The sequence below is a fragment of the Pteropus vampyrus genome, unplaced genomic scaffold (assembly GCF_000151845.1).
Source record: "Pteropus vampyrus isolate Shadow unplaced genomic scaffold, Pvam_2.0 Scaffold33, whole genome shotgun sequence".
Taxonomy (NCBI): Eukaryota; Metazoa; Chordata; class Mammalia; order Chiroptera; family Pteropodidae; genus Pteropus; species Pteropus vampyrus.
Genome location: NW_011888814.1, coordinates 5,513,113 through 5,525,861, shown reverse-complemented (window position 1 = coordinate 5,525,861; position 12,749 = coordinate 5,513,113). Strand labels below are relative to the sequence as shown.

General features: G+C 34.0%; 1 protein-coding gene and 1 pseudogene across 1 annotated transcript in view; both read left to right on the top strand.

Moving 5' to 3' along the window:
- Nucleotides 1-546: 546 nt before the first annotated feature.
- POT1 (protection of telomeres 1) overlaps nucleotides 547-12,749 on the top strand; it is a 90,633-nt gene continuing 78,430 nt past the window's right edge. Inside the window, 4 exon segments of the mRNA XM_023528887.1 lie at nucleotides 547-761; nucleotides 1,353-1,495; nucleotides 3,958-4,030; nucleotides 4,835-4,926. Of these exon segments, the coding sequence (XP_023384655.1) occupies nucleotides 1,373-1,495; nucleotides 3,958-4,030; nucleotides 4,835-4,926 (288 nt within the window). The 5' untranslated portion in view covers nucleotides 547-761; nucleotides 1,353-1,372.
- On the top strand, nucleotides 12,253-12,371 carry LOC111738010 (annotated as a pseudogene).

The following is a 12,749-nucleotide window of genomic DNA, read 5'->3' as shown; positions in this document are numbered from 1 at the left end:
TCGTTGGATCTATTTCTTTGTAGAAAGTACATTTGGGTGATTGCTGGGGGCGGGGGGTGCAGGGTGGATGGCAGGATAACTGGAGGTTAAAAGTGCCCGGCCCACAGAAGCTTCTACTTTACCAAACGGAATCTCAAACTCCGACCTGGTTTTGGAATAGTTTTTAATTGGTTACAGGATTTAGAAGGCAGCCCCCGCCTCCGTCACGGCTGCCTCTGGCCTTGACAGCCGGAAATTGGTCGGGGGCGGAGCTAAGGGGAGAGGCGGCATCCATGGGCTGAGACTGTACGGATGTCCCACGATTCCCCTGGCGCCGCGCCCTTACATATTTCGTATTCCGTGGAAACTTCCACGGCCTCTTAGACGTAGGTAACCATCATGCCGTTTGCCCTCAGCGGGCGCGAAAGCGAACGGCAGTTTAGCCCAAGTGCTAGTGTACGCATGCGTGGGAACTGCGCCGCCGGCGTACGTGTGACGTCATAGGCGCGCCCGCCTAAACTTAGTTTTGGTCTGGAGCGCGGTGAGTGAATGGGTAATTTTGCAGTTAGTTGCGGGGGTACAAGATGGATTGGGCCTAAACTGGTATTATGAAGGGGTCGATTTAATTTAGAACAATATTTGCTGTAGTTATTGCAGAGAAACTTTATACGTGTCTTTATCGTAAGCCTGTTGTGTTCAGCCTCTTGCCTGACATTTTGAGAGCTGTCTGCTTTAGTCCAAGTCCCAGTCCTCACGGAGCTCTACTGACTTGGGGAAGGTTGGTGCGTACACATCAAAATTAAATACTGATACTAGTGCATGTTCTAGTTAAGAGATTTGAGACATAAAATTGAACTTACAATGCAAAGGTTGACATCAGTTAAATAGTTGTTTCTTTTGATTGTATTGGGACTGGAGGGAGGAGGCAACTGATAATTTTGGAATAATTTGCCTTTGGCGTACAGTTTGCGTACTATTATTAAAAATTGTTAAAAGGATTAAAAACGAAACCAAAAGTTTTGAATCTCACACCCTCCCCTAGTAGCTTATACCTTTTAAAGCACAGTGGTAAGGCAATTGTTAGCACAATTTTCACAGATCCTAAAACTGGCTTTTAGAGGTACTTCCTGAAATACAAAACTAAATAGAAAAGAGTTAAGTTTCAGTGCCTTAGGGGAAAGCATATTTGATCCTTGTAAAAAAAAAAAAATTATAGAGTAATCCACTCCCCTAACCCCCTAACAACAACTAACTTAAAGGAAAAACAAAACTAAGTCAAAGAAGCTTAAAGCAAATTATTGACTGCGTTTTGGATAAAACATTGGTCTTTGTGTTTTCAGCAGCAAGATAATCAACTTTCTTTTTTTGGACAGCGCTGAGCAGCGGATCTGATATGCCACTTGAATTAATAAAAGAAATCAATGGTGTACCTGAGTTTGAGCCACTAAGTAAATCACACAAAGTAGATTTCAGATCCCTACAGCCAGGCTGTGATTATAGCAAGAAATATATCCAGGTAAGACTTTTTTTAACTCAGAATAATTACCTTGTTTTTAGCAGTTAGAGTGTCATGTGCCTAGATGTGGTTTTTCTTTGAATTTCTCCTGCTTGTTGGTAACTGAGCTTCTTGGATCTGTTGGGGAGGTGGATAACTAATGCCAGGTTTCTGGGTCCTATTTTTATAGAAACGATTACTATACTCAGTAGGAAGTTATAGAAATGAGCACTATACCCAGTAGGAAGTTCAGCAAACAAAGCTTTATTGAGAGGTAGTGCCCCAGGGAACCAGCAAGAAGAAAGGAGCTGGCTGGTTCCCCAATAGGATTATGTGAGAGGCTGTAGGCTATTGGAAGCAGAAGGGGCTAAGTTGGGGAAGCTGGTGGACTGTTCTGCTATCCTTACTGCTGTGGTCAGCAAATGACTGCTTAATCTTGTCTCACAACAGAGTTTTATTTCAGGTTCTGTAAAGACAAATTTACACAGGCATTTTCTTAAAAACAATTCATGAGACTAGGACATGTTGGGTTATTTTTATAAGGTCGGCTGATTGCATTGTATTCTCCCTTTTTAGTTATGTATATTTAAAATGTGGGCAACAGGCAGTTAATAGGTGTGTCTCGGGTTTTCCCTATGCATTCCTGACCTAATAGGATGGAGTCTGGTTTTAAGGGTCCTTCTTATTATCCCTATGCTAGCTTACGTATATGCAACTTCATGCGTCGCATGTCTCATTAGCATCTTAAATAGTGTAGAAAAGTTAACTTTAGGACAGCTCTTTTAGCTAATGTGCATGTGCAACTTTAGAAAATTTCCCTTGGCCCATTGATCTCTCCTGCGATTATGGTTTGTTAGTTTATTGTTTCTTATTAGCCAGGGGATGTTGTTCAGGTCGTTTTCCTCAGCCGCAGATTCCAGCTATGTGATCCATAAGTTCATGTTTTTTATCAAATTAGGGAAATTATTGGGTAATGCTTCTTGGAATTTTTTTTCCCTCCCTATAGATTTCTGAGGATACTGTTCCTTTTTCTTAAGTATTGTTTTCTTTTTTTGGTGGAGAGGAATTTTAAGAATGAGTAATTTTTATTGATCTAGCTTCAGGTTCACTGAACCTTTTTTCTATTGTATTCAATATTCTGTTATGCATATTTAGTGAATTTTACATTTTTGTTGTACATTTAAGTTGGTCTAAGGAGAAAATGACGAGAGGGAGGTGAAAGGCTTATTAATAAAATGGGTGTTAAAAGGTAGTAAGAGAAAGAAAATGCTGCATTTTGGTTTTACCCTTCTAATCATCTCCATATACACATTTGTTTATCTTTTACTCTTCTATTTATTTTCGAATTTCCTGGTATTTTATTTCAGATGAAATAGTTTTACTTTTAGTTTTTTTCTATTTTCTCCTTCCAGCTGCAGTGATTTTTCACCAAAGCTTTAAAATTCATTGCTTTGTTGCCCTTCTCCCAGCAGTTTAAGGACTTGTTTCTGAAAGAAAGATAAGAAAGAAAGATCCAGGCAGGGGTTCCTGTCTTTCCTGCTGTCAGCCACTGGGGTGAGGTGAAATCTAGCTTCGCCCCAGTGTCATCAGGGAGGAGAAGGTGAATAGTGGATGGTGATGTTGCGTGTCATTGACAGAACTATTTACCTTTACTTTTGAATGAATCATTATGCACTACTGATAGTCATATTTTAATTTTTTTCTGATTCTTGTCTTTTAAGTAAAATTGATATATGCACAAAACTGTTATTTTTTTTTGTTGGCTATATCAAAGTCTGGAATATTAGTGTGGGAGATCTATTTTTAAACTTTATTGAATAAGTTACATATCTATGTGGAAGTTTTCAAAGAGCCCTATAATATATTTGTTCAAAGAATCATTAAATTTTAGAACCAGAAGACCTTATAGAAACTATCCGGATTAAATACTTTATTTTACATGAAATTCTGATTAAATAACTTTTTTAGGCTGACAGAATTGGTTAGTTACAGAAGCAGAACAAAGACTAAACTGTATTTTTGCCTTAGTCCATCAAGTCCATACTGTCCTTATTTATGAGATTATCATTTTGTACTTTTGAATTTTTTCTTAATAAGTTAATTTCTTTTTAGTAGCAAACTCAATTTTTTTCTTTAGTGGAGAGTAGTATTACAGGTTAAAAAGAAGCTGAAGTTGAGCTCTTTCATCTTTTTATGTAAAATGAGGAATTGATAATATTTAAGTTGAGCTCGGTCATCTTTTTATGTAAAATGAGGAATTGACAATATTTAATAAGATTGTTTAAAAAATTATAAACCTAAAGTATTTTCAGGCCCTCTGATTTTTCTCTAAAAAAAATCATTTTTATGTCTTAAAAATAATGACTTTGATTTCTCGAAAAACAAGAGTCAATTGCTTTAAAAAAATTATTCCAATTGTTACTTATGGTGTTATAATAAGCCCTTTGTGGCTTTTCCTTGTAATTCTTTTTCTCTCATTTCAGGGAAAACTTTCATGTATCTCTTCTTTAACTTATGGTGGAAACAGAACACCTATTTTGAAGATTGGACTACAAGGTATATAATATAATAAGACCATTTTTATGTAAATGTTTGCCTATAATCCACAAATGGGTAACTTTGCATATTATATACACACATATACATAAATATACACAGAAGCACAATTTTACTTATAAGATGATGTAATTGACTCTTCACATTTGGCCCTGCTACAGTAATTATAAGAAGTGACTTCCAGAAAATGAAGATTATGGAGATTCTTTCCCAAGCCAAGAAGATCTGAACGAAGTTACTTATAGAGTATTCATTTTTTATTCCCAAGTAATTTTCATTTTCAAAATCACAAATAGATTGGTCTTTTAACTACACACACTGCTTTTTTACTCTTCAATATATGGGTAGTAGAGGAGAAGACCATACTTGTCTAGATTAAAACTTACTGCACCGATGACTATAGATTACTAGAATTTCAATGAAATATTTTGGGGGTGATATGTTATATAGTATAAAATTGAATAATTAGTACCTCATAAAAATATTTTTATTGTAAATATGGGAAAATAAATAGAAAGTGGTTATTATGTGATGTTAATTTGGTATCTGCAGAAATTTATAAAATGTATTCTAGTTGAATCGTTATAATTTTGGTTTAATGCCTAGTAGCATTCTGTACATTGTTTTTGCAATTAAGGTATTATAGTAAACTAAAAGTAAATTGTATACATTTAATTGTTCTTCTTCATAATTACATTTTGAAGTAACTATTGTTTTTAGAATGTAGTTGTCATCGATTTTCTTGTGTGTATAAAACTGCCATATCAAATAAGTTTTCTTGTATGTGTGTGTTTTTCTCTGTAGAACAAGAAAATTCAAATTCTGAGATCAACACCATCAATGTGTTATTTTTTGGAAAATTAGCAAAGGACTGTGCAAAAGTTTTCTATGAAGGGGTAAAATATTTTCATATTTATTTTAGCAGTAGATTTAGAATTATTGATGATGCTATATTCATCCTATAGACCCTTTTTTAGAGATTTATTATATATTTGCAGGCACATAAAAAGTGGTACTTAAAAAATTGGAACATTTATAAGTCAGTGAAACATTGATGTAAAAAGGGACAATTTTTCCTCTCACTTCATTATATTTTAGTATTTAATAGAATGTCTAAAAGATATGCACATTTCCCCTCAATTAAAAAAATCCTTACTAAGAAATAATATGCTAAATCTGACTATTTTACATTTTACATCTCTTTGTATGTTTGTAATATTTTCTTATAGTTGTTTTAAAACTACATGCCTGCTAAATTCTCAACAAAATGTTGTCAAGCCAAACCAGCAGCATGTTAAACAGAGTAGACACAATGACTAAGTGGAATTTATCCCAGGAGTGCAGTTTGATTCTAGATAAGAAAATCATTCATTGTAATTCATCACATTATTAGAGCAAAGGGAAAAAAAGAACTAATCTTTTAATTGATGCAATAAAGGCATTTGATAAAATTCTATACCCATTCTATACCTATTAATAATCAAAACACTCAGAAGACTCAGAATAGGAGGGAACTTCCTCAACATGATAAAGGGCAATTATGAAAAATTAACAACTAACATCGTACTCAGTGGTGAAAGACTGAAAGCTTTTCCTCTAAGATTAAGAACAACACAAGGATGCTCACTTTCACCACTGCTATTCAACATTGTACTGGAAGTTCTAACTAGAGTAATTAAAAAAGAAATAAAAGACATCTAAATTGTATTGGAAGAAGTAAATCCCTATATTTGAAAATCCCAAAGAATCCAAGAGAAAGCTACTGAAACTAATAAGCAGTGTTGCAGGTTATAAGATCAACACACAAAAATCAGTAGTATTTCTATATACCTACAGTGAACAATCTGGAAAAGAAATTATGAAAATTTCATATATGATAGCCTCTAAAAGAATAATACACCTAGGAATAAATTTAATCAATGTAGTAGAAGACTTGTATACTGAAAGTTAAAAAACATTGCTTAAAGAAAATAAGACCTAAATGAATGGAAAGATCTGCACTTTCCTGGGTAGAAAGACTTAATATTAAGCTATCAGTACTATCCAAAATGATCTATAGATTCAGTGCCATTTCCTATAAAAATTCCAGCAATCCTTTTTGCAGAAGTGGAAAAGTTAATTCTCAAATCCATAAGGAGTTTCAGGGAATCCTAGATACCAAAACAGTATAGAAAAAGAATAACAAAGTCAGAGGACACACCTTCGTGATTTTAAAACTTGCTACAAAGATACTGTAATCAACAGTGTAGAAATGGCATAGGGATAAACGTATACCAATGGAATAGAATTAAGGGTCAAGAAATAAACCCATGTATCTTTTGACAAAGATGCCAAGTCCACTCAATGTAAGTTTGTACAGCCACTGTGGAAAACAGTTTGATGGTTCTTCAAAAAGCTAAACAATTATGATGTGACCCAGCAACCCACAACTAGGCGTATACACAGAACTGAAAACAGGAACTCAGATATCTGTACACTAATGTTCATTGTAGCATCATTCACAATACCCCAAAGTATAAACAACCCAAGTGTTTATCAGTGAATGAATGGATAATGTAGTATATACATACAATGGAATCTTATTCCGCCGTCAAAAGGAATGAAGTTCTGATACCTACTACATCATGGATGAACCTTGAAAACATGCTAAGTGAAATAAGCCAGACACAAAAGGACAACTTTTATGATTCCACTTATATGAATATGTAGAATAGGCAAATTCACAGAGACAGATTAGAGGTTACCAAGAGTAGGAGAGAAGGAGTAGGAAATTATTGCTTAATGGTTAAAGAGTTCTATTTGGGGTGATGAAAAGTTTTGAAAACAGGTCGTTATGATGGTTGCAAAACATTGTGGTTATAATTAATGCCACTGAATTGTACACTTAGAAATGGTTGAAATGGCAAGTTTTACTATTTTGCCTCAATAAAAATAAATACGTGCCCACTATGCAATATTTAGGCAATACAGATATTTAATAGAAAATGAGAGCCCCTTCTGATCTAAATCCTCTAGAGTAGCAATGTTCTATAGAACTGTTTGCATGATCCAAATGTTCTATATCTGCACTGGTTGGTGTATAATGTTACATATTTTTTCTGCATGTGTATTAAAATTATTTAAAATTAAGTTTCTTAATTTAAGAATCATGCGACATCTTTGATGTTAATTGCAGATCCCCCAGTATTTGGAAAACCAGATTTGGCAGTTAACTAAAATTGAAGCATGTAGCTATTAAATACACTGTTGTGCCCACAAGGAGTCTCCAGATGAGTTGTTTATAGAGTTAGCACTTCTAAAATAATGTTGCAGGAATATTAGATATGTGGTTTTAATCTTTTTTGCTTTACAGTTACTACTAATAAGTAAATGACATGGAAAAAAACTGGTTTCTGCAAAACCACAGTCAAACAAGATTGTGCTTTTTTTTTCTTTTTTTAACTTACGTTCATTTAAGTTCAGTAAACATTTATTAAGGGCTGACTTTTTGCTATTGTGTTAGGCTCTGGTGAAACCAAAATGAATAGGACAGTGCTTGACTTTAAGGAGCCCACTATATCTAGTCTAATGGAAATCATTTAATGATGATAACTGTCATAGAGTTGTAATAGCAGCCCAATCAACAGAATCTGCCTGGAGGATTTGGAAAAAAAACTTCAAATAATAGGCAACTTTGTTTTTTAGTGGAACATTTTATTTATTGTTAAACTTCTTATTATGGAAAATTTCAAACATAGGTATAAGTGGTGAGAATTATATAATGAATGTTCATATACTCATCATCTGACTTCAACAGTTATCACCATACAGGCTATTTCATTTAATCTGTTTCATCATCTATTCATTTTACTGCCACAGGTTATTTTAAGACAAATATCAGGAATTATACAATTTAAACCATAAAAATTTTAGTATATACAAGAGAAGGACTCCAAAATCATACATGTATGTATATATATAGAAATGAGTGTGTACCACAACTGCATTATTATACTACTGAAATATTAACATCAACTTTTTAAAATCATGACATTTCATCAATGTATTCATATATATATACACACACACATCTATGTATATGTCTTCCTATCTATTTGTATATGCACATAAGTACGTACTTTTATTATTATACCTAAAATCATTTAACAGTAATTTATATAATCAAATATCAAGTCTGTTTCAGTTTCCCTGATTATCTCATAAATTGTTTTTCTTTTTTTTTCTATCAAAAGATTGAAGTAGGGAAATTAGTGTGGCATCCTTACAGTAATTCGAAAGCTATCCTTAATGTGTAAAGACCAAAGCTAAAGCATTGGTGGAATTGTCATAGAATTCATTAGTTGTGTGTGCATCTGTGTGTATTTGTCGGGGAGAGGTTGGAGGAAAGTAGTTTTCAATCTTTGAGACACTTATTATGTAAACCTATGAGAACATTTGATCCTTAAGTTCTGAAGTTGAATTTTTAAAAATCCTGAATATTAATTTCTCCCACTTTTCTCTACATTAAGCAAATATTTGAATAAAAATTGCTGTCTTTGGTTGTTACCTGTTCCGTATAAATTTTGTTAATCAAGTATAGCATACATGTCTAATATTTATTTGATACTATGCCTAGGAAATTAAACTGTCACTTTTGGGAGGAAATCTTTTATCGGTATATTCTGAAATATATTCTTATCCCTTAAGATTATTTTTAAAGCATTTAAATTCTATACTTTAAATCATTTAGGGAAATATTGTGGCAGATTGCTGACATGGCAAAAAAATACAAGTTGTAGTGAAATGATTGTTTCCAGATGTGAGCTTTAATCACAAAATTCTTTTTTTTTTTTGTTGCTGGTGTGGTCAAATGAGCACATAAATATGTGGATTGTGTGGAAATTTATGGTAATTGTCGGGACCTGGTTTTCTCACATCAGAATATTTGTAGTTCTTTTAAAAAGGCTAGCTTGAACATCATCGTGTAATCCCTTTTAAATTTTTTTCCTCTTCATTTATTAGCTGTTAGGATTCCAGAGGTCAGTATAGCATCTACTAATTGATGAATGGTTGTATTATTTGTCCAGTTAGGTGAGAATTACCTAAATAAAGTAATAGTGCTGGGTATGAGGAATGCGTGCAGGACTGATGTTCAACCATTACAAACAAGTATATGGCTGTACTGGTTAAAATATTCAAATAATTCTGTAAAGAACGCAAATAGCTGCTGTTTGGAGCTTTCCAAGACCTTGCCATTCCAGCCAGGGAGCCCTGGTGTGAAGAAGCACTGCACTTCCCCTGATGCCTTTGCTGCATGCCCTATCCCCCATTCCCAAACCTCTCACGATGGTTGGAGAAGACCTTGCCTCTGACTGGTAGTCCTAGCATTCTGGTGGGTAAATACCTGTGCCTTTCTGGTCCTCTGAAACTTTGGCCATCTGTTGGCTTTGTAGGTACTGGAACCTCTGCTGTTTACCCTACTAGTCTTTTATATTTTAAATGTTACTCCCGAGTACATATATATTGTCTAGAAATGTAGAGAATTAGTGTGCATTCAGTCATTTATGCATTTATTCAACAGTTTATTCAACACCTATTATGAGCTAGACACTGGTGATCCAAATAGACTAAGTTCCTGTCCTTGTATAGCTTATACTCTAGTGGAGAAAGATAATGAATAGATACTATTGAATATTTCAAGTACCAAACAATTCTGTGAAGAAAATAAAGCAGTGAAAGAGTAGTGAGGACGAGAAGGGAGGAGAAGATATCTTTTTATCTGGTAGTGAAGGAAAGACCGATAAGGTGACATTTGAACAGACTTGAAGGAAGTGATGAAGTGATCCTTCAGATATTTGGAGTAAGAGTGTTACTAGATCAGGAATATGCAAGCACAGAGGGTTGAAATGTGAGTGCATGGTCCAGACACACACAGCAGGGGGTCAGAGTGTCTAAATCCCAATAAGCGTGACATGGGGCGAAACCATTAACTTCCATTAAACCCTTTTTAAAAAAAAGATTAAAATTTAATTAAAAATTAATTTTTTATAAAAAATCTTAAAATGAGGATAGTAATACCTTTCTGGGCTGTTGTCAGTAATAGAGATTTGTCTGCTACTGGCATTTAGTAGGAACTCAGTACATGGCAACCACTATTATTTGTTATTACAGTTACTATCTTAGTGTAATTAGATACAGTTCCAATGAGGAAGAGCGGAGTAGAAGAAGGAGGAGTAGAAGAAGGACGTCTGGACCTGAACCCAGGAGACTGGCTTCTGGTCTCTGCTTTTCTTCCAGTTAATTATTGGATTTTGATTAACCATTGAATATCTCCAGAAATGAATTTAATCAAATATAAAGTGAGGGTGTTAGATTAATTGAGAATTCTGAATTTTTCTTGGAAAATCTGTCCTAGAGTCTAGAATAAAGATCCATTTTTCTGCACAATCTATCTTGAAGTCTAGAATAAAGATCCATTTCCAGGAAACTGTCAGAACATCTACTTTTGTGTATTCTTTTACAAGAATTTTGGGACTAGATTTCTAAACTCAAGGTTTGTCTTTTTTCTAAAACTTCTGTAACGAGTTGGTAAATTAATTTTTTTTTCGTAATTATTAATTTGAACAAAGAAAAGGAGAAACTATATAGTGATTTTTTTTCCCCCTGTGAAAAGCTATTATTAAGTCAGTGGTATATCTTAAAATCTTTAGAATTTGAGGAAATAAGATAGCTGCCATGCAGTTCAGGTCCAAAAACTCCTAGAGCAGTTAGTTCATCAAGACTCTTTCTCTTAGGATAATACCTAGAGTAATTTTAGATAACAGGTTAAAAAATTTGATTGAGATATAGTTTCAGTTGATAGGGCACAGCGAAGTTCTAGAAGCAAATAATACTAAAAAAAATGTTACCTGCTTCAGGCCATTTAGGAAGGACAGTAGTCATTAGTGCTGTATTATTATTTTGATGAGGCACTTTTGTGGATGGCTCCAGTAAAGGCATGTGGTCATTACTGCTGCTATTCTGTTATTATAATTCTCCTTGAAGGTCTGACTTTATTTCAGCTTAGTTAAAATAATTAATATTCATGATAACAATTTCCAATTATTAAGAGTTCAGTGTTTAAAAAACCCTGAAATTATGCCATTTTTTAAGGAAGATACTCTTTGGAAGTGATAAGATAGAAAAGGAGAGGGAGGGAGAGAATATGAGTGAAAGAATATTAAGTAGGTGTTTTACAGGGGAAGATGCACTTAGATAACTTGCATTTTTTTCTTTGAACCAAAAAACTTTAATACTTTGTTGTGATAAGGGAAAATGAAAAACAGTTTATTGACTAATTTGTGTGTGAATACTAAGCTATAACATATTTTCTCTTGACCCCCCATCCTTCCAAAAAAACAAGTAAATGCCATTAACATCTTCCCCATGCTGCTAGGTATGCATAGGCAGGTTTTGCCCTAACCATTGAGTTGGTAATATGTAGTTTTCATGTATTATAGACTATGTGAAATACACGTGAAATGTAGTTTTATGTTCTTATTTTAGATGAACTCTTTCTATAGAGAAGGTGCAGGGATCTCCAGTGAACTCCCAGCAGTGCTTAGAACTGCAAAAAAAGTTTCTAGAATCAATTAAAGGTGTATGTAAATGTATTTTTTTGTCATTTTTGTTTTTTGTAGTTTTATCTGAGGAGGTCATCTATAAGTTTTATCTTGTTCTCAGAGATATGAACCCAGAATCATCAAGAACTGCTTTTTAAAGGCAGATTCTATCCTGGTATCGTTAATATTGAGCTACAGGAGTAAATAGCTCTGTGTCCACATTATACAAAAATAAAAGTGATTTGATAATAAAAATTGGTAACTAATAAAAATTTTTTGCATTATTAGAAGATTTAATGTTCATGCAAGTCAAGTACTAATATGAATATAGTATTTTAAGGTCTTAAAGAATTTTTGAAACATTTTTAAAAACAATACAACAGTATATCTTTGAGGGAAATACACTAGGTAGAATTGATATGAGAGAGGTGTATGTATCTTACAGTTCCTCACTACTCTTGGGTGTGTGTGTGACTGTGTGTGAGTGTGCGTGCACATGCTCTCGCGTGCGCGCACATGCTCGCGTGCACATGCTCTAACATGCGTGCGTGTGTACATGCGTGTGTATGTTTATTATAGAAGATTCATAACGTACAGTTTTTGGCTAGCATGTTTGGATCTTTTAAAGTGGACTGATATAAAGCCTATGGCCATGCTACCTTGAACAAGCCCAATCCTGTCTGATCTCAGAAGCTAAGCAAGGTTGGGCCTGGTTAGTACTTGGATGGGAGACCACCTAGGAAGACCAGGTGCTGTAGGCGTGAAAAATAAAGATATAAGGGATTGTAAGCTGACAAGGTCCTTGCAATCTGTAAAGTCAACCAAAGTTTGCCTCTCCTAAAAAAAAAAAAAATATGCAAAAAAAAAAAAATACAATGGTGAGAAGACTTGAGATCACAATTTACTTTAAATTTTTCTGGATTTAAAATCCACAAATGCTCATTTGAGAGGTCTGAGTTGGCTATTTACTTTAGAGTTTATAGTATTAAGGTTATAGGTGCACATCAAAGATAAAACTTTTTTCATAAGAGAGTGAATATTCTATTACGATTCCTACACCTTTGTTTGCCACTTGCTTGTTCCCTAAGGTTAGCTCTGTATTTGAATCTAACAAAAATCCTAAAACATTAAAAAATGAA